General features: G+C 39.8%; 2 protein-coding genes across 2 annotated transcripts; one reads left to right on the top strand and one right to left on the bottom strand.

Annotated features, from left to right (window-relative positions):
* Positions 1–440: 440 nt before the first annotated feature.
* LOC104116216 (uncharacterized) lies at positions 441–5,207 on the top strand. Its single transcript, XM_009627030.4, has 5 exons — positions 441–1,009; positions 3,834–3,870; positions 3,988–4,224; positions 4,346–4,393; positions 4,551–5,207. Exons 1-5 carry the CDS (start codon positions 708–710, stop codon positions 5,028–5,030), a joined length of 1,104 nt encoding a protein of 367 aa, XP_009625325.1. The 5' UTR covers positions 441–707; the 3' UTR covers positions 5,031–5,207.
* An 84-nt stretch (positions 5,208–5,291) lies between these two features.
* On the bottom strand, positions 5,292–8,245 carry LOC104116217 (glycerol-3-phosphate dehydrogenase [NAD(+)]). Its single transcript, XM_009627031.4, has 11 exons — positions 7,780–8,245; positions 7,594–7,670; positions 7,404–7,476; positions 6,899–7,116; positions 6,712–6,819; positions 6,539–6,602; positions 6,409–6,446; positions 6,190–6,310; positions 6,046–6,100; positions 5,919–5,967; positions 5,292–5,707 (listed from the first exon to the last, which is right to left on the bottom strand). The coding sequence occupies exons 1-11, from the start codon at positions 7,994–7,996 to the stop codon at positions 5,525–5,527; spliced, it is 1,203 nt and encodes a 400-aa protein (XP_009625326.1). The 5' UTR covers positions 7,997–8,245; the 3' UTR covers positions 5,292–5,524.
* Between the last annotated feature and the right edge of the window lie 18,396 nt (positions 8,246–26,641).

Raw genomic sequence — 26,641 nt, 5'->3', positions numbered from 1 at the left:
ATAGGATGAGAAAGAAGTAGGAGGAAGGGTAGGTCTTCCATGAACTTAAAACCATGCACCGCTCCAAATGTAAAATAAAGTTACGACCAGTAAACTTCAATATCAATATCAATATTTCATTTATAGTCTTTTCCATTTGATATATCTTTTACATTATTTCAGGGAATGATGGAGTTAAGATTTTTATCTAAGGGGATTTGAAAATTTTAAAAGTAAGCATATAAACAAGATAAGTGAATTCAATATCTATTATTTATACATAAAAATTTAATTTTAATTTTATATATACAATATAATTTTTTAACGAGTTTGAATACCCGGCTCCACCCTTCCAAATGGAGAAAAAAAAAAAAAAAAGAACATATAATAATGGAGAGAGAGGGATCCATGACCGACCAATAACCACATTATATTCCACGTTTTCTGTCGGCTTTAGTCGTTTAGTCAACCACAGTAAAAATTCCAGTGTGTAAAGTCCCTTCTTCTAGAAATTCTCAAAAAGAGAAAGAAGTATAAATGGAAAGGAATGTCGATCCAGTTCTAAACTTCCCCTTGTGCTCCCACCTCGAAATCTTACCATTAAACACTACTAGTACAATATTTCCATGTTAAGCACTTAATCACAATTCTTCTGCTAAATCCCCCAAATCAACAACTTTATCTTTACCAGTAGTATACACAGTTTCAGAAAAAAAGAAGAAGTGAATATGGGAGGGGTAACCTCATCAATGGCGGCGAAGTTCGCGTTTTTCCCTCCAAACCCACCTTCTTACAAGCTTGTTAAAGATGATCTCACGGGTCTTTTGCTTCTTAGCCCTTTTCCTCACCGTGAAAATGTTGAAGTCCTTAAGTTGCCCACTCGCAAAGGTACTGAAATTGTTGCTCTTTACGTTAGGCACCCTATGGCTACCTCCACTCTACTGTATTCCCATGGAAATGCTGCTGACTTGGGTCAGATGTATGAGCTTTTCGTTGAATTGAGCATTCACTTGCGCGTCAATCTCTTGGGGTAAACTTTACTCTCACTTTTTTTCTTTCTCTTTCTCGTTCTCCTCATCTTTGTGAAAAATTCTTGATATTTTACAGAAAGGATATACCAATTAGGGATTAAAAGTTAGTCTGTTGTTACATTTACATTAGGTTCCGTGATTGCAAGGTTTTTTTTTAGCAAGTTAAATACTTGTATGTTAGTTTAGGGATAAATGTGAGATTTTAAAACCCTCGAGTTTTAGATTCTCAATTTGCTTAAAAAACATTTTTTTAGAATTGGAATGGAATTGGGTAGAAAAAGATCAAATATAGGCAATACATATTACTACCTCCATTCCAGTTTATGTGAACTTATTTCCTTTTTGGTTCGTTCCAAAAAGAATGACCCCTTTCTAAATTTGGAAATAATTTTATTTAAACTTACAATTTTACCCTTAACGAGAAGCTTTTATAACCACATAAATACTCTGGACCCCTTTTTGAATTGTTTAGGACCACAAATTCCAAAAGTTGTTCACATAAATTGAAACGGAGGAAGTAGTTAAGAGTATGTTTTAGATGTTTAGCCATGTTATATGCAGTGTAGTCAAAGTAAAACTATAAAAAGTGCTCCAGGTCTATTGGGGCTTTAAGCGCAATATAAATGTGGGCCTTAGTAAAAAAAGACACAATGAAGGAAAAGGATAAATATACGCATGTAATTTAAGAAATAGTTACGAATTCATTCATAATATTTTCCTTAGTAATTAATACTCTTACCTGCCGATTATAATTTGTGTCTAGTATCGCTCCATTCAAGATATAACTCATGGGCAATGAGTGCGCACAGCCTTAGTACCTTGTCTACACTGAAGCACCCCTTAAGCGTAGTGGGACTATTAATGCAATTGGGTCCAAATAGTGTGGAGTGGAATACAAGATTTATATAGCAGATCCTAACTGGTTTAGGATTGAGGTGTAGTAGTAATAGTTGTTAGTTTTCGTGTTTGTTAACTGAAGTTTCTAGTAGTTTCGGATTTTCAGTTTTTGGGTCATCCTGGCAGCTAATACTTTTTTCTTTGAAGAGAGGGAAACAAGAATTACCACTTTAGATCCTGACACTGGATTACTTTTATTTCTTAACTATCCAATATTGGTATTGATTGCTTTGAGAGGATATTCAAGTTTAGAGGATATACAGAATTGCTGGATTTGTTATTTGTCGTGGTATTGTTTTGAGTGGTTATTCAAGTTTAGAGGATATACAGAATTGCTGGATTTGTCATCTGTCATGGCCAGTTTCTGTTTGATCCCTCGTACCGACAGGATTTAGCTGATAGTAGTCAGTAGTTAAAAATGTTATCCAACTGTCTTAGTTTCATTTTAAGTTTACCTCTTTCCATCCCTTACCTAGAAGTACCACTGGCTTCTAAGTAGCTCTAATGTTAGACATTACTGGGTTTGTGTCATCCCAAATCCTCAATCTTCATTAACACTTGACTTTTCGACTTGGACTATCTGTTACGCTTGTGTTTTGATAGTAAAAGATATGGTTAAAGCCAACTTCAAGGAAGTTTCTGAACATGGCACGTTACTTTTGCGAGGCTAGTGACCACAAAACTCAAGTTTATCACTGGTAAATTTGTGTTTCTTTGATTTTCTGGACAGATTAAGCTTCAAAAAGACTACTAGTTGAACCTTGATGGATTTTTGTACTGTGGATTAGAGCTGTGCTTTGTAGGTTAGTCACCGATCTTTGTGTTTCTTTCAATGTTCCCAAAGTGCCTTTGTCATATTGACGCCCTAACAAAACTAATCTCTAGTCTAGGAGTAGGATAAAATACATAGCCATGTCAGATTGTCAGTTAGCTATTTCTCAGATTTCCAATTTCAAATGGATATAGACGTCCAGTAGCAGAGGGTAATCTGCTGGTCCTGAGATGATGTTGACGCCAGAACTCAAGCTTGTGAGTGATTCAAATTTTCTGAAGACGTTTCAGTATAGGGTACAAAGTAGACAGACTATGTGTGCATTAGGCTAAAAAATATGATGCTGTCACTGCAGCCTGTCTACCCTCTATGTGATGTATCTGCAGGTATATATGAGTTTATTAATATGCATTATACTTCTATGCATTAGCATAAATATGTGCAATAATCTTTACTGTCCACTTTGTGATGACATTTACTTGGCTAGTAGTCCTGGTCTAGGTCTAAAATCACGCCTCCTCCTAATCTGAGGATCTGTTAAAGAAATTCAGACACACAATTAGATTGTTTTAATCTAAGTAATATGGATTAACTTCGAGTATTTCCCTATTAATTTTTGGCTAAAATCACAAGTTACCGTAAGATTGAACAAGTCTTAGTTTGAAAAGAATGCTAGTAAACCATTAGGGCCAAGGGTAAAATAAAGATATACATCATTTACTAACTCGAAGTCTTTTAAATCTTTTATCTTGGAATCGAAGGTAATTCAAATCAGTCTGATTTCAACTCCCAATAAAGGTATTATTGGATTGACCTAAAACTGCGTCAAGTTTGATACCAGAAAGTCTAGATGTTCTCATACCTATCCTAAGATGGATCAAAGAAGTGTGGAACCTCTCGCTCATTTTGGGATTTGACATCAGGAAATGTTTTCACGCCGTCAACTGACTTTAAAGGTCTCAATTATAAAACTGGAAAAGATTTGCACCTATTTTCCTCTATCACCCAATTTGTGTTAAAACTAACATTAAGTCAAACATGCCAATTAGTGTATTAGCCACTTACAACTCCCTACCCGCTCCCCACCCAAAAAAGCTAAAGAAAAAGGAAAAAGGCAGCAGATGATACTCCTAATGCCAATTAATTTTATGTAGGTATGACTATTCTGGATATGGCCATTCAACTGGTAAGGTATGTAGCTTTGAACATCATTTCATAACTTGGCTTAAATCGTATAATATGCTTTGCTTTTTTGCACATAATAAAATTTGACGATATTTTATGATGTCTTGTATTTGCTATTTGCAGCCAAGCGAGCAGAATACCTATGCAGATATTGAAGCTGCATATAAGTGCCTTGAAGAAAACTATGGTACAAAGCAGGAAGATGTTATCCTTTATGGCCAATCAGTTGGTAGTGGGCCCACTTTGGATCTTGCAGCTCGTCTGCCACGATTAAGGGCAGTCATTCTGCACAGTCCCCTTCTTTCAGGTTTACGAGTCATGTATCCTGTCAAGCGCACATACTGGTTTGACATTTACAAGGTAGTATTCATCGCTCATAGTATTTACAAATGTATATATGGTTGTATTTATATTTATGGATGTGAAAGGTTGGGGGGGTTTCTACCTTACTAAATGAAGTGCTTTCTTGATTGTGTTGCAGAATATTGACAAGATCCCTTCGGTTAATTGTCCGGTGCTCATCATTCATGTAAGTGTGGCATTTACCTTTTGACTAAACTAAAAAAATGTTGAATTATCCATTTACCTGTCATTCGATAGTCAATTATGGTGCGTGTTTAGCCTTTCGAGAGACGCTCATCGCAAAGATTCTACCGTGTTTAGCCTGTGTGTTAATTGATATTCAGGGAACTGCAGATGAAGTAGTTGATTTTTCCCATGGCAAGCAGCTCTGGGAGCTATGCAAGGAGAAGTATGAGCCTTTATGGATCAAAGGAGGGAACCACTGTGACTTGGAACTCTATCCAGAGTATATCAGACACCTAAAGAAGTTTGTAGCAACTATTGAAAGGTCCCCATCACAGAGGATCAGTTCTAGGAAAAGCACAGACCAGTTTGAGCCACCTAGGAAGAGTACAGATGTTTTTGAAGCTTCAAGAAAAAGCACTGACCGTAGAGAAAAACCAAGACACAGTACAGACAGGCCTGAGAAGTTAAAGAATCATTCAAGTAATGCTATTACAGACAAACTAAGGGTCTCAATTGCACAAATGGAGAGATCTCGAAGAAGTGTAGATTGCACTGAAAAATCAAGGAAAAGCATTGATCACCAATTAGAAAGATCTCGGAAGAGTGTTGATAGAATCGAAAGAATACGAACGGGGTGATACTTGAACCAAAATTATAAAATTTCCTTGAAGTTTGATGGTGTGGTAAAGAATGAAATGAGTTGGTTATTATTTATATGGTTTTCAAGATATGCATTGGTCTGTAAAAATCCTCTAAAATAATTAGTGCTTGAATCAGAGTAATGTCATAAATTTACTCTTTCCTATTTTTTTTAACTAGTTAATTTCATTGGGTGGAATTATTACTAGATAATAAGAGGGGGAAAACTCAACTAAACAATAGTGATCAAAAGGTGAGGATGATTGAATCTCCCCAATTGCCATAACTAAGAGAAAACCTGAAGAATCAATATAATATAATTCAAACCCTATGATTCCTTGGCATCATATTGCTGATGGCTAATGAAGAGGACACCAACCCCACCTTCAAATTCTACTATTAATTTTAAAGGGGGAAAACAAAGGAAGAAGCAAGAACTGATAAAACCAAAATCTGGAGTATCTTAGATATATTGACTTCATGTCTTTGAATATCAGTTCAAGTGAGCTGAACCTTCCAGCAAAGGTAATCTGGCTGAGTGCTCAGTATATTCAACTATGGCGGAGGGAGCAAGACGACCACTGCAGATCTCATGAACCGTAGAGAAAAGGGGGAATAATTGTAACAATCCTCGATGACTTAGAACCTCGTAAACCTCCTTTGCTGTAGAGACACCCTTCAAAAAATTTTAAAAACAACATAGCAAAGTTATCAACTTGCAGGTGTAAAAAAAGTTGCAGCAGTGGATAAACATCAATAATTTGTTTTAAAGAAGCTAGAATGAAGAATCTTTAGCCCAGGCCGTATACCCTGTTTTCTACTTTTGTGTTTGAACATGTATATGCATTTTCAACAACTGACAGATAATCAATGTCAAACTTAAATACCTGCAGTTTTTGGCCTTGCAGCATCTCCGCTTCAAGTTCATCAAAAGACCTAGAAAGCCGAGTGGAAACAAGAATTAGCACATTGTCTTCTTTCTACATTAAGGAGGAAGCTAACAAGAGCGAAAACCTTTTTCCTCCATTCCTTGCAAAAGCATCAGCACATTTCCTGTTTCTTCCTCCCACTGCATATAAAATCATGTACGATTATTTATTAGTGATACCATGTGAAAATGATATTCACGAGTAGAACGAAAACTGCATGCATACTTACAACAAGTAGTTATTAGATCTGCTACCCCACAACTCTCAAAGAATGTATTATCTTTAACAGAAGGGAACAATAGCTTGGAGAAAGCCTTCATCTCTCTCAAGCCAATTCTCATTATTGCAGCCTGTTATGTCGTTTATAAACAAACAAGACTTGTTAATCAGAGGAATAATTACTCGATTTCCTTTAAATATAGACATCTAATATCTTTCTAGCGACTACCTTAGTGTTATTTCCCATGTCTAGGCCATCTACAAAGCCTGACATATCACAAAATTAAATTCTCCATTACTCAAAAGGTAAAATCAACTAATGATAAGATACATGACAATAGAAGTACAAGTATATAAACCTGCTGCTAAAGCCACAACATTTTTCAGAGTTCCACAAAGTTCGACTCCTTCCACATCTTGGACCTATTTCCATTAGTTTAAATGGAAGTTATTAGAGAATGGCTGACCAATTTAGATGTCAAAAGAGCTCAAAACTAGCAATATTTCCAAATGCAGGTTTATCTATACTCACAGCTGACACCATAAAGTAAGGAGTATTGAATAGGCGAACCCATTTCTCTGCAATCTCTTTATTCTCCCTATATCCAACTGTTGCTTCACTGAACTTCTCAACTGCAATCTGTAGGTGAAAATCTTAGCTACATTCATGCTAGGTTGACAAAATACTAAAATGTACAATAATTTCCAGCAATATTAACCTCATTAGCAATGTTTGCTCCACATAGAACACAACAATTGATCCCAAGAATTTCAGAGATGAGAGTAGAGATCATGCATGGTCCTTCCCTCTTGACCTCCATTCCTTTAATTAGGGAAATTGCTTGAGCATCTTTCCTAATTTTTCCAACTAGCCTCTTGCATATGCCCTCCATGAATTGATGAGGGGTGACAAACACTAACATGTTAGCATCCCTCACTGCAAAATTTCCCCAACTGTAAACTGTTAAAAAAGAACTAAACTAAAACTCCACACACTACCTTCCACGATATTCTAAGCTCATCTATTACTCTTTCAAAGCAGCAACCATTCCAAAAGCATTAATGACCATAATCATAATACTCCCTGCGTTCTTTTTATACGGTTCATTTGTTTCATATAAAATGAAACAAATGGAGTTATAATTAGCAAGAAAAATTAAATAAAAATAAAAACACCCGCAACAACTACTACAACAACAATAAGTGAGAATGGGTAATAAATACCTGCATGTTCGAGGTCAGGGTCTGCAACAACATTTTTACCTAGTTTTATACCAGGAAGATATTTAACATTCTCCTGTGAAACAAAAAAAAAGAAAAAACAACCGGTTAAAATATTGATCTCTAGAATACAAACATGAAACATTAGAAAACATAAAATTCGTTATTAAAATAGAGTAAACAGGGGAATTACATTGGTTCGATTGATGACCTCGGAGAGTTTTTCACCAGATGGCAGTGTTTCCTCAAACACCCACATCCTTACTTCATCTAAATTATGTCACAAATTCATGAGTTACATAAAATAAAGGAATAACATAAAGTTTTGCATTATGAAATGGTAAAATGTGGGATATTTTTAGACGTAGGAAAAACAGACCGTGAAAAGAATTGAAATTGAGGGTGTTAGAAGCAATGAGCTTGGCCGCAACACTACCCCAGTTTCCACTGCCAACGACGGTGACTCTTGATTTTTGAGGAACCTCATCATCTGCAACTGCAACAGGAATAATATTATTGACAGATGCATTTCCATTAATTGGCCCCACAAGTGGAATTTGCTGGTCCTGTTGCTGAGATTCCATGGAAGGAGCCATGAAAAAAGATTCAAGAATGAAATGGGGATGTGTTATAGTGTTACAGAGAGAGAGAGAGAGAGAGAGAGAGATGAAGTAATGGAAGGGAGGAATATGAGGGAAAAGGGGAATAAAAAAGGGGAAGGAGGAGGTTAATTTTGGGCGGAGAAGGCAGACACGTAGCGTGAGTAACAAAGCGTGTCATGTTAAATCTGGCGATCTACTCTATGAAGAAACTCCATCTGAGCCAAGGAGAAGAGATACTCCCCTAGCTGGTTAGCTAGGTGGCTAAGGACATTTATCCATTTCTCTGTCTTTCACCTGCCCGTCCAAACCTATGCCCTTCCACCTAAGCACCCTACTCCAACCAATCCACGTTATGGATGTCTAATTCAAGACTTTAACCGTGTAGATTTTTCTTATATTAACGATCCTATAATAATATGTACTAACTGTTTCTTTTCTTTTTTTATATTTTTGTTAAAGAAATTGATAATATTAAATAGCTAAACGGATGAAATAGGTACATCAGAGGAGGAATTTGCATCCCACCGGAAATTGAGCCATAGTATTAAGCCTATCAATATTACATTCCAAAATGGTTCTAGGAAAATTAGTTGGTAGGACATCTACCTCAAAAAAACTTTATTTGCAAACACGGGAGAAACTACCACCATAGTCGTCTTCCCAAATTTCTTTTTCCTGGCTCCTTCCTTACATAGCAGATCAGCGACTCTATTCTATACTCTGTAGATGTGTTTCATCACTGTCCTGCCCATACTTTGGACTGGCAACCTGCATTCGGAGATAATAGAATCATAAGTATCGTTTTTCATTTTAAGCATCCTTATAATCTCTGTAGAATTAGTGGTTATTTCCAGAGGTGTGAGGCCCCTTTGTTCGGCAATTTGCAGTCCCCGCAAAAAAAAAAGTTAGTTTAGCATGAGTATTTGTGGTGTGTGGCATGCTTCCTATGTATCCTAGGACCCAGTCACCTCGAGAAATCGTGAAAACACCCCCCAGTTCCTCATATTCCTGAATTATCTAGTGCTGCCCTATCAATGTTAAGTTTATAATGCCCCATATTGGGGCTCCCACTTAATCCAAATAGTTGTCACTTTTCCTACTGATTCCTTATCCGTTAGAACATGATATTTAGTGGCTTTTGATATAGTATTGGGGACAGATGTAGGATATTTTCTTTTATTGAATATATTGTTATTTCTGGTAAGCTAGATATGCCAGAAGCAGAAAGGAAAAATAGCCTCCCAAGATAAATTGTTATTTAAAGGCTTTTCCTAAGGTTGGTCCATGTGTTTGACCAGGACTGGCTTGTAAAGATGAGGCGTTGTTGTTGATAAACAAGTGTGCTTTGAATGGTAAGATTATGCCAGAAAAACTTTGCATTGGGGTAGTCAAAGAAGAGGTGTAAAGTTGTTTCACAAATTGTTAAACATAAGCAACAAATGAGGTTATAATTGATATCAATTTTCTGGAGGAAAGCTCTAGTAGGGAGTTTGTCATGGTGCAGGAGCCACAAGAAAGTCTTGAGCTTATTGGGCACTTTGAGTTTTCAAATCCAGTTGAAGTTATTATTTTGCCTAGTTGTCTCAGATACAGGTAGGCAGACTTAGTACTGAAAATGTCATTACTTCTTAGGCTCCAGTCATCTTATCTTTCTTAGTTGCATTGTTTGGGATGAAAGTGGAGGTTATTAAGTTCATGATGTTTTTAGGGACAATGATTGAGAGGGAAGAAGTAGTCCAAGCACCATTATTGTAGATAGTGGCCACCTTGATCATTTGTGGTGAGGGGTCCCTCAATCTTGCTCCTAATGGATTTATTATTGGAATTCAAGCATTATTAAGGAAATTTCCTTTATCCCCTTTGTTGACTACCTATCTAGCAGCCTCCCTACATGTATCTCAACCCTTGAAAATGTATTTACAAATGAGAGATTTATCTTTCTTGGGTATGCGAGTTCAGTTGCAGTGTTTAGAAATTAGGATTCTGGCCCACAAGGAGGATGTATTATGGTATATCCTCCAAGCTAGGCCTGCTTGGATTGCTTTATTCTTGCACTCAACTTTTTGCAAGCCCATACCTCCCAAGTTTTCAGGCTTGGTTACAATCTCCCATCATACAATATATATTTTATTTATTTGGGATGGTGCCCCAGATGAAGTTTCTCTGAATTCTATTAATCAATTTAGTGGTGTGGGAGAGTAGTTGAATGAATTGCATGACATGATTTGGGATACTACTCACGGATGTTTTTGCTAGGGTAGTTCTACATGAGATGTTGAGGTAAATGGTTTTTCAGCCAACCAGCTTAGATTGCATGTTATTAATGATGAATTGGAAATCACTGTTGGTTGGTATCTTGTGAAAAATTGGTAAGACCAAGAATTTTCCAAAGAAGGTGACAGCTTCAATTAAAAGATTGGTAGAGTGAGCCTCCACCTGGTCAGGTTTGCAGTTAGATGAGAAGAACACTCTAGATTTAATTAAGTTAATTTTATAACCAAAGGCTTAATTGAAAGACTTTATGGTGTTGATGATGGTGTCACAGTTTCTAGTATTGGTCAGCAAAGAAGATGTGAGAGATTTTGGGACCGGGCCTGTTGATACTGATTGGGAACCACTTTCTGGTAGAAACAACATTCTCAATGAGTTTTGAGAGTCTCTCCATACACATAATGAAAAGATAGGGAAAATAGGGTCTCCTTGCCTAATACCCCAAATATGCTTGAAGGACTCAATCTGGCACCCATTAACCAAGATGGTGTCACGACCCCAATTTTTCTCCGTGGGATATAGCAACGACACCTAATCTCTACGACTAGGTAAGCCTAAACAATACGCAGAAATATTAAATAAGAGATTAAAACTTGAATATCCCAACAATTTCATAAAAGGAATCTACTAAAACTCAATACATAAAATTCCAAAACCTGGTGAGATATTATAAATCACAAGCTTTAAGTACAACACCGAATAATCCTATACATCACTGTCTATCAAAATATAAAGAAATAAGAAAAGAACAGAATAGAAGGAGACTCTGAGGCTTGCGGTCTCGGGCAGGTGTACCTTGAAGTCTCCAAAGCAGCAACATTGCGCACTAATATTGAGGCTGGTAAGATGTACCTGGATCTGCACAAAGACATGTGCAGAAACGTAGTATGAGTACACCACAATGGTACCCAGTAAGTGCCAAGCCTAACCTCAGTAGAGTAATGACGAGGTCAGGTCAAGGCCCTACTGGAAATAATAGGAAACAAGACAGAAGATATAATTATATAATGAAATAACTGAGAAGTGAATAATGAGAAATTACAGAAAAATAACAACACAACAAATAAAGATAAACAACAGGGGCACTCTCAAGGTACCGCCTCGTAGTCCCAAAAGTAAATAAATAACATGGGCACTCCCGAGGTACAACCTCGTAGTAACAAAAGTAAATATGCAACAAGGGATCTCCCTAGGTACCGCCTCGTAGTCCCAAAAGTAAATACATAACAAGGGCGCTCCCGAGGTACTGCCTTGTAGTCCCAAAAGTAAATATGCAACAGATAACCAATGGGACAGTGAAATTACAGCAAGGAATCCTACAGTTAAAGACTGAATACAAAATCAAGGAAGCAGGTAATCCAACTAAGCATGTTTCACAAATTGCAAGTAAGAGATAAGACACGTAGACATGCGACATTAGGCTAAACATGATGACTACACATGCTAGAGTAACTCAGTTAAGGAATTAAAAGGAAACTACTTAGTAAGAACTGGATTTTTAACATTTAACCCGAGTACGCACTCGTCACCTCGCGTACATGGCCTTCACGTATTGTAAATACCATAACAGTACCAAAACGTAAGGGGAGTTCTCCCCCCTCCCCCCCACAAGGTTAGACAAGTCACTTACTTCAAATCTCGCTCAATCAATCAATAAGAATGCTTTTCCCTTGACTTTCCAACTCCGATTGGCTCGAATCTAGCCAAACCATTTACATACTATAAATATAACTATAAGAAACTAATTTAAATAATAAATCTATGACTTTAGCAAAGAATTAAAAAATCGCCCCAAAGAGTCGACCCGTGTCCATGTCTCAAAATCCGAACAAAATTATAAAATCCGAACAACCATTCGATATCGAGTCCAACCATACAAGAATTACTCAAATCCGACCTCAAATCGCCTTTCAAATCCCCAAATTATAGCCTAAAACGTTTTCCCAATTTTTCCTCAAATTTCCAACTAAGAACACTAATTAAATGATAAAAACAATAATATATTCGTGTAATACAACCAAAACCGAGTGAGAGTTTCTTACCCCAATGATTTCCTTGCAAATATATCAAAATATCGCCACAAACCGAGCTCTCTAGGTCCAGAAATCAAAGTGAGATCAAACCCTCGACATTAGGCCTTTTCTGCCCAGTGAAGTCACTTCTGCGAGGCCTCAGTCGAACATGCAACGCCGCACCTGCGGAAAAACCATCGCAGGTGCGGATTTCACTTATGGCCAGGATTTCTGCTTCTGCGAGCTCGCTTCTTCCGAGAAACTTTTGCTTCTGCGAAGCAACTCGCCTTCTCCTATTTTCGCATCTGCTGTTGGCCTGCCGTAGATGTGACTCCGCTTCTGTGGTCATTCACGCGCACCTGTGGCCACTGCCACACTCAGCCCTTTTCCGTTTTTGCTCTTCGATGCACGCTTCTGCGAGCTCACACCTGCGAGCAAAATTCTGCAGGTGCGATTGAACCAGAAGGAAAAAATTTTCAGATGTGTTCTAAGTCTAATTTTCATTCCGTTAATCATCCAGAATCCACCCAAGGCCCACGGGACCTCAACCAAATATACCAAGAAGTTTCAAAACATCATACGAACTTAGTCGAGCCTTCAGATCACATCAAACAATGCTAGAAACACGAATTGTACATCGATTCAAGCCTAATGAACTTTAGAACTTTCAACTTCTACATTCGATGCCGAAACCTATCAAATCAAGTCCGATTGATCTCAAATTTTGCACACAAGTCATAATTGACATTACGAACCTACTCCCACTCCCGGAATCAGAATCTGACTCCGATATCAAAACGTCCACTCCCGATCAAACTTTCCAAAAATCATCTAATTTTCCAACTTTCGCTAATTAATGTCGAAATGACATACTGACCTCCAAATCAACATCTGAACACGCTCCTAAGTCTAAAATCGTCATACATAACTATTAGAACCATCAAAACTCTATTCTTGAGTCATTTTCATACAATTCTAACTACAGTCTAATCCTACGACTTAAACTTCTATTTTAGGGACTATGCGTCCCATTTCACTCCGAAACCAAAAATCGAACCTCCCGGCAAGTCACGTAACCACAGAATGAAATAGAAGGAGCAATAAATAGGGGTTTGGATCTAATTCTCTAAAAATGACTTGTCAGGTCGTTACATCCTCCCCCTCTTAAAGCAAATATTCGTCCTCGAACGAGTATAGAGATATACCTGAAGTGGTGAAAAGATGAGGATAATGGTTGCGTATATCATGCTCGGTATCCCAAGTTACCTCCTCAACCGGATAACCCCTCCACTGAACCTTCACTGAAGCGATGTTCTTCGACCTCAACCTTCAAACCTGCCTGTCCAAAATGGCCACCGGCTCCTCGACATAATATAGGTCCTTGTCTAACTGGACTGAGCTGAAGTCTAACACATGAGATGGATCACCGTGGTACTTCCGGAGCATGGAAACATGGAATACTGGATGAACTGCAGAGAGACTAGGTGCTAGTACAAGTCTGTAAGCCACATCTCCAACCCTCTCAAGAATCTCAAAAGGCCCGATATATCTAGGGCTCAACTTTCCCTTCCTCCCAACCCCATTATCAGATTTAGTATGGCCTGTGAGTTAGAGATGGACATCACATACCAGTAGGTAGTAGGGGTTGCTAGGAGACTAAAGGGTATGTTAACTCGGGAGAGGGAGGAGAGAGAGGACATGAGATCTAGAGAGTCCAGCACATATAGTGGTACTCGTGCCCCAGCTGCAGCTCATCAGGGTAGGGGATATATGGGTCACCCTGTTCATTCAGTACTTCCATCTGCCAGCGATACTTCGGCCACTCCTAGGCCCCAGACTCCTTACTATGCACCGCCATTATTTAGTGCACCTTCTGCATGGGGTGCTTTTAGCGGTCAGTCCAGCCGATCAGGACCGAGCCAGTCACAGAAGCCATGTCCCCCGATAACTTATTTTTAGTGTGGTGACATTCGTCATGTGGTGAGGGATTGCCCCAGAATCAGGAGGGGTGCACCTCTATAGACCACTCAGGCACCGCGTGCTCCACCGGGTTCTCAGGTATGGTTACAGATTTAGCTACCACTCCACCTGCACAGCCAGCTCGAGGTGGAGGTCAGACATGTAGAGGTTGACCTAAAGGGGGAGACCAGGCCATATATTACGCCCTTCCTGCTATGACGGAGGCAATTGCATCCAATTCTATCATCACAGTTATTGTTTTGGTCTGTCATAGAGATGCATCAGTCTTATTTGATCCAGGCTCCACTTATTCTTGTGTGTCATCTTATTTTGCTCCGTATTTGGGTGTATCCTGTGATTCTCTGAGTTCTCCTGTCTATACCCATGAGTGATTCTATTATTGTTTATCGTGTGTATCGGTCGTGTTTGGTTGTTCTTAGTGGTTTTAAGACCAGAGCCGATTTATTGCTGCTCAATATGGTGGATTCGATGTTATTTTGGGCATGGACCAGTTGTCGCCCTATCATGCTATCCTTGATTTTCACGCCAAGACGGTGACATTGGCTATGCCAGGTCTATCGTGGCTAGAGTGGAGAGGTACCTTAGATTATGTTCCTAGCAGGGTAGTTTCCTTTCTAAAGGCTCAACGGATGGTTGAGAAAGGGAGTGATACCTATCTGGCATATGTGAGGGATGTTAGTGCTGACACTCCTATCATCGAGTCAGTTCCGGTAGTGAGGGATTATCCAGACATATTTCTAGTGGATCTTTCGGGCATGCTGCCCGATAAAGATATCAACTTTGGCATTGATTTATTACCGGACACTCAACCCATTTCTATTCCACCCTATCGTATGGCCCCAACAGAGTTGAAAGAGTTAAAGGAATAGTTACAAGAGTTGCTTGATAAGGGATTCATTCGGCCTAGTTTGTCGCCTTGGGTTGCTCCAGTCTTATTTGTAAAGAAGAAGGATGATTCTATACAGATGTGTATTGATTATCGCCAGTAGAACAAGGTTACAGTGAAGAACATGTATACATTGTCACGTATTGATGACCTATTTGATCAGCTTTAGGGTGCCAGAGTGTTCTTTAAGATCAACTTGCATTCAGTCTATCATCAAGTAAAGATTCGGGAGCCAGATATCCCGAAGACTGCTTTCAGGACTCGGTATGGTCATTACGAGTTCCTGGTGATGTCTTTTTGGCTGACCAACGCCCCAACAACATTCATGCAGTTGATGAACAATATATTTTAACCCTATCTTGATTCTTTCATCATTTTGTTTATTAACGATATCCTGGTGTACTCCCGGAGTCGGGAGGATCATGAGCAGCACCTGAGGACTGTGCTTCAGACCTTGAGAGAAAAGAAGTTATATGTAAAATTTTCAAAGTATGAATTCTTGCTAGATTCAGTAGCATTTTTTGGGTCATATAGTATCGAGTGAGGGGATCAAGGTAGATCCGAAGAAGATTGAGGCAGTGCAGTATTGGCCCAGACCATCCTCAACTACGGAGATCTGGAGCTTTCTTGTCTTGGCGGGTATTACCGTCGATTTGTAGAGGGTTTCTCGTCTATTGTAGCACTTATGACTAGATTGACCCAGAAGGGTGCTTCGTTCAGGTGGACCGAGGAGTGTGAGGAGAGCTTTCAAAAGCTCAAGACTGCTTTGACTACAACCCAGTATTAGTGTTGCCTACTGGTTTGAGATCCTATATGGTGTATTGTGATGCATCGCGCATTGGTCTCGGCGCGATGTTGATGCAGGACGGTAGGGTGATTACCTATGCGTCTAGACAACTGAAGGTGCATAAGAAGAACTATCATGTCCATGAACTCGAGTTAGCAGCTATTGTTCAAGCCTTGAAGATCTGGCGATACTATTTGTATGGTGTCCATTGTGAGGTCTACACCGATCACCGGAGTCTATAGCATCTGTTTAAACAGAAAGATCTTAACTTGCGGAGATAGTTGGAGCTGCTTAAGGATTATGACATCACCATTCTCTATTATCCCGGGAAGGCCAATGTGGTGGCCGATTCCTTGAGTCGCAAGGCGGAGAGTTTTGGCAATTTAGCATATCTACCAGTAGCAGAGAGGCCTTTAGCCTTGGATGTTCAGGCCTTGTCCAACCAGTTTGTCAGATTGGATGTTTCCAAGCCGAGCAGTGTTTTGGCTTGTGTGGTTTCTCAGTCTTCTCTTTATGATCGTATCAGAGAGCGTCAGTATGATGACCCTTATCTGCTTGTCCTTAAGGACACGGTTCAGCACGGTGATGCCAAGGAAGTCACCATTGGAGATGACAGTGTATTACAGATGTAGGGAAGGCTATGTGTCCTCAATGTAGATGGTTTGCGTGAGTTGATTCTCCAGGAGGCCCACAGTTCGTGGTACTCCATTAATCCAGGTGCCGCGAAGATGTATTAGGACTTTAGGTAGCACTATTGGTAGAGGCGGATGAAGAAAAACATAGTAGAGTATGTAGCTCGGTGCCTAAATTGTCAGCAGGTGAAGTATGAGCATCAACGGCCAAGTGGACTGGTTCAAAAGCTAGAGATTTTAGAGTTGAAATGGGAGCATATCACTATGGATTTCGTTGTTGGGCTCCCATGGACTCAAAGGAAGTTCGATGCAGTTTGGGTGATTGTGGATAGATTGACCAAGTCAGCTCATTTCATTATTGTGGTTACTACCTATTCTTCGGAGTTGTTGGCTCAAGTTTACATTCACGAGATTGCCAGGCTTCATGGCGTGCCGGTATCTATCATCTCTGACTGGGGTACACAGTTTACATCACGGTTCTGGAGAGACGTACAACATGAGTTGGGTACTCGGGTGGAGTTGAGTATAATATTTCACCCTCAGACGGACGGACAATCCGAGCGCACTATTCAGATATTGGAGGATATGCTTCGTGTGTGTGTGATGGATTTTGGGGGTTCTTGGGATCAGGTTTTTTCACTTGCGAATTTTGCCTACAACAATAATTATCAAGTGAGCATTCAGATGGTCCTGTATGAGGATTTGTATGGTAGACGGTGTTAGTATCCTGTGGGTTAGTTTGAGCCGGGTGAGGCCAGGCTATTGGGTACAGACTTGGTTCGAGATGCTTTGGAAAATATTAAATTGATTCATGATCTACTTCGTATAACCCAATTCAGGCAGAATAGTTATGCGGATCGAAAGTTTCATGACATTGCATTCATGGTTTGGGAGCGGGTCTTGCTCTGGGTTTCGCCCATGAAGGGTGTTATGAGGTTCAAGCCTCTCGATAAATCGACGAACCCTCTCTCAAACAGTAGCAACCAAGGCTGGTGGATGCCTAGCCAAATTACTAAACCGGACCGCAATACTTTGACACGGTCATAGAACCATACCGCAACTGTTCAAACTCTGCGCGCCATGCATCTCTCAGACTTTGAGGAACATACTCCCTCAAGAACATATTTGAGAACTGAGTCCAAGCGAGTGAAGCTGCCTTGACCGGACTACCCAACTCGTATGCTCACCACCACTGATAGGCCGTTCCTCTAAGCTGGAACGTAGTGAAAGAAATCCCACTAGACTCCGCAACACCTGTGAGCACCTAATTTCTTACTGTGCTTGAATTGTTCCCCACTCTTCCCAATACCTAACTTCTCACTTACTCCACTCCACTTTCCCACTCATTCCTCTACTCATGTCCCTCACTCCTTATCCCCATTCACCCCATCACTTACTAAACCCCATCTCCCCAAATACAAAAAAAGAACGGACAGACCCTCCCCTTAAAAAAGAGAAAACCTAGCTGCCCATCTCATTTGTTTTTCCTCCTACACACAGATTTTGGACCTCACAAACACACACGGAAAAAAAAGAGGAGAACAAAAACATAGCTCCTCCCTTTCTTCCATTGAAACGAGCCAGCTTCACCTCGGTAAAAGACCATTTTCGTCACCTTAAAAGCTCCAAAATCGTCCGTCCATAGCCATGAAAATCAGTGCAAAGTCCCTCAAAATACCATGTAAAGCTATACAAAAAAAACAGCCCTTGAATCTCCATAAGAACACCTAAAACCCCACTCAAAAATGTGTCCAAAACCACTGCTATAGTAAAGACACGTTAGAAGTTCCGTCCGTCGAGTTTCGTCACCGTCGTTGGAGTCTCGGTTGTGGTTCTGTGTTTGATTCATTGGTTATCGATTCTGTATCGGTGCTCTTCTATGTTGTTATACAATTAGTTTTGAAGATAATTTCTTCAAAAGGTCTACTTTCTTATTTACTGCTTTTATATTGTTGCATGCTCTATTCTAATTTTGTGAATATTTTATGGCTAAGACATCGATTCTGTGCTTTGCTTCCTAACTGATTTTGTTTGTCTCACTGTTGTTGAAGTCATGGAAATTGAATACATGTTTCTCGTTTTAAGTCATGGAAAGTAGTTTCGGAACAATTCATGAACTATGGTAGTTGCTTTTAGGTGCGACTAATAATAAATCATCGTGACTATATGTACGGTTCTTGTATCATGATCGCGATACATAAATCCCAACTCAAGTGCGCGTTTCACATGACTTGACCATAACTTCAAATAATAATAAAAATAAATATGTTATAAATCGCAGGTACGTTTCATGTGGCGTGATTTGCAATGTGTATGAAACAATGAGTACACGTATGTGTCACTTCTTTTAAGCTAATTTTCATAAATCTAATCAAACAATAAAAGCAGACATAGGTAAAATATGAGAATCAATAACACACAGGTTATCCAAAAATAATATAAGCCAAATGTAGTCAATAAAGAGACCGTGCTAGAACCATGAGACTCAGGAAATGCCTTACACCTTCTCCCCGATCAACATAATTTCTTATCTGAACTTTATTTTCGCAGACCAATAATAATAGAGTCAAACCTTCCTTTGACTAAGAATTCAAATAAAAGGTGACTTGGAACACCCAAAAAATCAATTTCAAGTGACGACTCTGTAAATAAAATAATCCCTACTCAAATTTGTCACTTTAATTGGAAAAACTCTTTAACCCACAACAATCCATAAAACACACATATCTTTCTTCTTTTTTTTGGGAGGGGAGGGGGGGGGGGGAGGGGAGGAGGGTTAAAAAGGGGTGTGACAACACCCATAGTTTGGAGGATACAGTGGCACTTCTCAAGAAAACCCTGGGCATCCTCTGATGCCAAGCCACTAAAAGTAGGAGGGGTGGTACTTCTTGTACCTCTCGAGCCTGAGCTGCTCCCCCTAAAAAGCTGTTGCCCCAAACTCGGGCTGAACTGAAGCTACCAGTTGCATTGGTATAAACTCAGGAACCTGATCGACCTGGACCCGTTGCTCTTGAGTACGGACGGAGGGAGTCTGTGCTCCTCCCCCGGCCTGAGATGTGGCAGGAGCAAGTGGTATCAATCCTGCCTGAGCCAAGGTGCTAAACATGCTCAGAAACTAGGCAAGAGTCTCCTGGAGGGCTGGTGCAGTAACAGGTGTCTCAGGTGACTGCCCTCCAACTGGAGCTACTGGTGGCTCCTCTGTAGCAGCTCGTGCGGGTGCTCTGGCTGCACCACATGGACGTCCTCGGCCTCTACCCCAGCCCCGGCCTCTCGTGACTCTAGCAGGAGGCACGGGTGTCTGGTGATCTGATCCAGCTGTACGTGTCCTCACCATCTCTGAGAGAATAGAAAGACAGAAATTTAGAATCCGAAGCCAAAATCTCGCACGATAAGGAATCAAAGAAGTGAAGCTTTTCCTAATAGTTTCATAGACTCCTGAAGATAAGTACAGATGTCTCCATACCGATCTGCGAGACTCTACTAAACCTGCTTGTGACTCATAACGCCTATGAATCTAGAGCTCTGATACCAACTTGTCACGACCCTAATTTTTATCAGTGGGATATCGCGATGGCACCTAGTCTCTAAGACTAGGTAAGCCTAAAAAATATGCAGAAACACTAAATAAGAGATAAAAACTTGAGCATTCCAACAATTTCATAAAAGGAATCTACCAAAACTCAATACATAAAATCCCAAAACCTGGTGAGATATAAGTCACAAACTTTAAGTGGTGTACCAAATAATCCTATACATCACTATCTATCAAAATATAAAGAAATAAGAAAAGAACGGAATAGAGGGGGACTCCGAGGCATGCGGTCGCGGGCAGGTATACCTTGAAGTCTTCAAAGAAGCAACACAATGTACTAGTATCGAGGCTGGTAAGATGCACATGGATCTGCACAAAGACATGTGCAGAAACGTAGTATGAGTATACCACAACGGTACCCAGTAAATGCCAAGCCTAATCTCAGTAAAGTAGTGAAGAGGCCAGGTCAGGGCCCTACTGGAAATAATAGGAAACAAGGCAGAAGATATAATAATATAATGAAATGACTGAGAAGTAAACAATGAGAAATTATAGTAAAATAAAAACACATCAAATAAAGGTAATCAACAGGGGCACGCCCAAGTACCGCCTCGTAGTCCCAAAAGTAAATACACAACAGGGGCACTCTCGAGGTACCGCCTCGTAGTTCCAAAAGTAAATATGCAATAGGGGCGCTCCCGAGGTATCGACTCGTAGTCCCAAAAATAAATACACAATAGGGGCGCTCCCGAGGTACCGCCTCGTAGTCCCAAAAGTAAATACACAACAGGGGTGCTCCCGAGATACCGCCTTGTAGTCCCAAAAATAAATATGCATCAAATAACCAATGGGACAGTGCAATTACAACAAGGAATCCTACAATTAAAGACTGAATACAAAATCAAGGAAGCAGGTAGTTCAACTAAACATGTTGCACAAATTGCAAGTAAGAGATAAGACACATAGACATGCGGCATTACGCTAAACATGATGACTACACATGCTAGAGTAACTCAGTTAAGGAATTAAAAAGGAAACTACTTAGCAAGAACTGGATTCAACATTTAACCCGAGTACGCACTCGTCACCTCGCGTATACTGCCTTCACGTATTTCAAATATCATAACAATACCAAAACCTAAGGGGAGTTTCCTCAACACAAGGTTAGACAAGTCACTTCAAATATCGTTCAATCAATCAATAAGAATGCCTTTCCATCGACTTTTCAAATCCGATCGGCTCGAATCTAGCCAAAACATTTACACACTATACACAAAACTATAAGAAACTAATTTAAATAATAAATCTACGACTTTAGCAAAGAATTAAAAAATTACCCTAAAAGGTCAATGCTGGTCCACGTCTCGGAACCCGACCAAAATTATAAAATATGAACACCCATTCGATATCGAGTCCAGCCATACAAGAATTACTCAAATCCGACCTCAGATCACCTTTCAATTCCCAAATTTTAGCCTAAGAAGTTTTCCCAATTTTTCCTCATATTTCCAACTAAGAACACTAATTAAATGATGAAAACAACAATAGATTCGTGTAATATATCCAAAACTGATTGAGAATTTCTTACCCCAATGATTTCCTTGCAAATCTCTCAAAAAATCGCCACAAATCGAGCTCTCTAGGTCCAAAAATCAAAGTGAGATCAAACCCTCGACTTTAGGCCTTTTCTGCCCAGTGAAGTCATTTCTGCGAGGCCTCAGTCGCACATGCAACGCCGCACCTGTGGAAAAACCATCGCAGGTGCGGATTCCTCTTATGGCCAGGATTTCCACTTCTGCGGGCCAGGGCTCACACCTGCGAGCCCGCTTCTGCGGAGAAACTTCCGCTTTTGCGAAGCAGCTCCCCTTCTCTTATTTTCGCTTCTGCGGTTGGCCTACCGCAGATGCAACTCTGCTTCTGCGGTCATTCACGCGCACCTGCGGCCACTGCCACACTCACAGTACAGCTCTGCTTCTTCTCTTCTCCGCTTCTGTGGTGCCATGCTCGCTTCTGCGAGCTCTCACCTGCGAGCAAAATTTCGCAGGTGCGATTGCACCAGAAGGTAAAAAATTCCAGATTTGTTCTAAGTCCTATTTTTGTTCCGTTAATCATCCGGAATCTACCCGAGGCCCCCAGAACCTCCACCAAGTATACCAAGAAGCCCCAAAATATCATACAAACTTATTCAAGCCTTCAAATTTACATCAAACAATGCTAGAAATACGAATTGCACATCGATTCAAGCATAATGAACTTTAGAACTTCCAACTTCTACATTTGATGCTGAAACCTATCAAATCAAGTCCGATTGACCTAAAATTTTGCACACAAGTCATAATTAACATTACACACCTACTCTTACTTCCGAAAATAGAAACCGACCCCGATATCAAAAAGTCTATTCTCGGTCAAACTTTCCAAAAATCATCCAATTTTTTAACTTTTGCCAATTAACGCCGAAATGACTTACGGACCTCCAAATCAACATACGGACACGCTCCTAATCCCAAAATCACTATACAGAGCTATTCAAACCTTCAAAACTCAATTCCGAGGTCGTCTTCACACAATTCACACTACGTTCAATTCCTATGAGTTAAACTTCTATTTTAGGGACTATGTATCCCATTTCACTCTGAAACCAAAAACTAAATCTTCTGACAAGTCACATAACCACAAAATAAAATAGAGGAAGCAATAAATAGGGGTTCGAGGCTAATTCTCTCAAAACGACCGTCCGGGTCATTACATATGGAGATTGATGAGGAACTAACACATGAGAGGACGAGATTTATGAGAGCAGTGGGAAATTTAAAAGATGGAGTGTATCTCTATTGAAGGACCATTCAATTCTGTCAAATGCCTTTTAAGTCAATCTTTAGGATTATGTTGGCCTTTTTACCTTTTATTTTTCTAAAATGATTAATGTACTCTTGGACAATTATTTCATTATCAGAGGCTCTCCTATTAGACATGAAGCTTTCTTGGCTAGGGCCTATGATATTCGGGAGGTATGGTTGGATCCTCTTGACAATAATCTTAGTTATTATTTTGTAGATTGTGTTATATAGACCTATAGGTATAAAGTTCTTAAGCATGGTGGCATGAGGTCATTTTGGGATAAGGCATAGTAGTGTTGCATTCACAGTAGGGTGCATGATTTGGGATTCAAATCTACTTCTACAAAACTCAGTGACAGACTTACCTACTGTGTTCCAGTATTTCTAATAGAAAAATGATGCAACCCATCAGGGCCAAGAGCTTTAAAGGGCTTGAAAGATAAGATGATATTCTTGACCTCACTATCTCTAAGGGGGAGATTAGGCTATCCCTTTGAAGGTTGGATATTGTATGGTTTTGGCCAATTGGATTGGTTGTAAGGATGGGAGATTGTGTGTGTGAAGATGTATAGAGGGAGTTGAAATAGTTGAGCATAGAGTCCTTGATATCATGTTAGTCATGTTGCCAATTATAAATTTCATCCTTAAGAGAAAGGATTTTGTTTCTCCTTCTCCTATTTAGAGTAGAGGTGTGAAAAAATCTGGTGTTGGCATCTCCATCATAGATCCAATTGATTCTGGATTTCAATTTCAAGAAGTCTTCTTGGTTTTTGAGAATGAAGTCTAATTCCCCAATCAATTTGTTTTCCAAGTTTAGGAGGAAATGACTATATATGTATTGGGGGGGGGAGACTTCTGGATGCCAGCTGGCCTAGCCATAAGTCTCTTCTTCTTGTGAAAGATATTACCAAAGGTACTCCTATTCCACCGGGTAGCACTTTTCTTAAACTGTTGGGTTGATTTATGAGTGTGGAACTATGAAATAAAGGAATCATGGGTAAGGCTGGGGAAGGATGGATGACTATACCACATGGTTTCAAATCTAAATAGTCTCTTGCTTCTAGGGTTGGATTCATTTTTAGCCTAATGAGCAATGAGCAGTGGTCATAGTGGGTTCTAGAAAGATGGGCAATAGTAACCTCCGGGTACTCTGAGATTCAGGAGTCATTAGCAAAACATCTATCAATTCTTTCTAGAATCAGGGTATTCTTTTGTTCTATACTTCTTATTGGTCTAGGTGTATTTAATCCCCTTGTATCCTAAGTCTACTAATTTGCATTGGTTTAGGCTATTCCCGAAAAGGTTACTTCTATTAGGGTTTATGCAGTTGCCACCATACTTATCCCTATATTTTAGGACTTCATTGAAGTCCCCTCCTACAAACCAACTATCACTGTAATTTTTAAGAATATAAGCTAAACTGTCCCAAATCCATTTCCTATAAGATAAGTGATTACTAGCATATATTGCAGAGAAAAGCCAGAGGGTATAAGAGGATAATACTTTGACATGGATACCTTAGGGGGGAGGGGGTGGATAGCTCATCTATCTGGATGGCGTCCTATTTCCAAATTATTACAATACCTTCAGATAGTCCAACCGCTGGAAACTGAATGCGCAAGTCAAACTGGAGTTCCTCTATCAGCTTCTTACAGTAAGCCATTTTTGTTTCAAGTAGCAGTATCATAACAGGTTTATGGAGCTGGACCATTACTGAGTAATGCCTTCCTAACTCTGTACTGTTTCCACTTCTAACATTCCATATGATATAATTCATTAGAAGGTTGGGGTTTCTGTCATTTGTGCCTTCTCTATCCCCTTAGGAGACACCACCATCTTCTTCTTTCCTTGAGTCTGCATGTGCAGAACTGGGGTAAGTGTTATCAATGGTTTGAGCAGTCCCTGGTTCTGATAAGATCATAGTTCCATTTCACATTTGTTAGTGATGTGGGGAACAGTAGGACTAACATCTCGCTGCAGCCCATACATAACTCGATCTCCTCACTGCGTCTAGTAGCAGAGAGTTTGTTCTTAGTGGGCCGTAGCTACTCCTCGCTAGTTCCACCTCTCTGGTTGCTTTTCCCCTTAGCAGATCCAGGGTCGTAGTTATTTCCTTTGTTATATTTTTCATTGGTGGGTTCTGTCCCCTCCCAACAAGAGCTGAAGATGAAGCCTCATTTTGGATCAATTTTTTGATCACTATGAAGTGAGTCATCGCTGTTGGGTCCTCCATCACTGGATCTGGGAAGAAGGGAATCGATAAGAATGTCTGATGCATAAGGTTGTTGATCATTAAAGGATTAATGCTGTGATGACTGACATTGTTATTGTTCTGGAGTATCGCAGACTGCCACAGTTGGGAGCCAAAGGTGGCCAAGGTGGTTTTCAAAGCCTTCATGATGAACCTCGCTAGGTGAGATGGGTTTTGGATGATGAGTGTTACCGGTTGATTTTCCTATAAAAAAAATTATAGATTATCCCATGTCCCTGTAAGTTCAGTTTTAGCCATGATGTCGGTGTGGTGTTCGGCAGTAGGGGAGCAGAGGTTATGACGATAGGTGGTGGTTGGGGTTGTTCCATTTTTGAATTTTTTTTCGTCTTCCCTCTTTGTGTATTGGTGGTGATTGAATTTGACAGGGTGGTAACAAGTTTCAAAATTGGGGTCAAATTATTTTCAGTCCGCGGAACTTTGATAATTGAATCTAATTTCGAGGATATGGAATTAATTGTAAATCCGCTTGAATTAACAGAGATTGTCATGTCACATAAAGTAGAATGATGATTACGCAGGTGATGCACTTGAGTAGCCATGGATTATGGTAGAATTATTTTGCCAGAGGTTCTGTTAGGGAGTGAGTAGAAAGTGGGTAACTATTTTTGTAGGGTATATCAGTAGGGATGATATTTTTCAATTGGGCTTGGGTCCCGTTGGTGGACTTGTTAGAAGACACGTGGGCCAATATAGCCTCCTTGTCAGTCCTGCAGCTTCAGTAACTGGGCCTGCATTTTGTTTTGGCGTGAGGGTCACTTTTTGTGAGTTTGGATGGTGGGTATGTCATGTTCCCGATGTAGTACTTGCTTCGTTCGTTTGGACCAGGCCCGACCTTTCTCTTTGCATTGGACTTGGGTCGTTCCTGCATTGAGTGGGCTTTGGCGGAAGAAATATTGGGGTTCTGATTAGTCAAATAAACATACTTATTTGTTTTCGTAGGTTAATGGCTATTTAATTTATTGAAAGCATTTTTATTATTACATTTGAAAGTTTTTGTTTCAAGGAACTTACTAGAATTTGCATCGAATATTTTTACTTCAATTTCTTAAGTAGATTTGCCGTTTTTGTTTGTATTTTTTGCCATTCTAGCTTGGCCTTGAGTTGTAGGATGAGCTGGTTTCTTCTTCCTCGGGAAGGCTATAGCCTTCCAATCATCTTTCTCATCCTACATTTTATTGACTCCAGAACATTCTGGTTGTTCAAGTGAAGGGGTTTGTGATTGTAGCTTATGGTTGCAAGATCTCAGGGTGTGCCCTATCCTTCCATAGCCTTTGCACAAGACTCCTTCCTATCGTAGACTATTAACTCTTTGTTGTTACCAATGGTAATTGATGTTTTCACATGGATTTCAAGTGGTACTTAAATATAGATACCCAGATATCTCCCTCCCAAGGTTGATGATGCGTACGTGTCTATTTTGAGTAATT

The sequence above is a fragment of the Nicotiana tomentosiformis genome, chromosome 2 (assembly GCF_000390325.3).
Source record: "Nicotiana tomentosiformis chromosome 2, ASM39032v3, whole genome shotgun sequence".
NCBI classification, from domain to species: Eukaryota; Viridiplantae; Streptophyta; class Magnoliopsida; order Solanales; family Solanaceae; genus Nicotiana; species Nicotiana tomentosiformis.
Note: the sequence above shows the minus strand (reverse complement) of the source record. Positions and strands in the feature narration are given on the sequence as shown.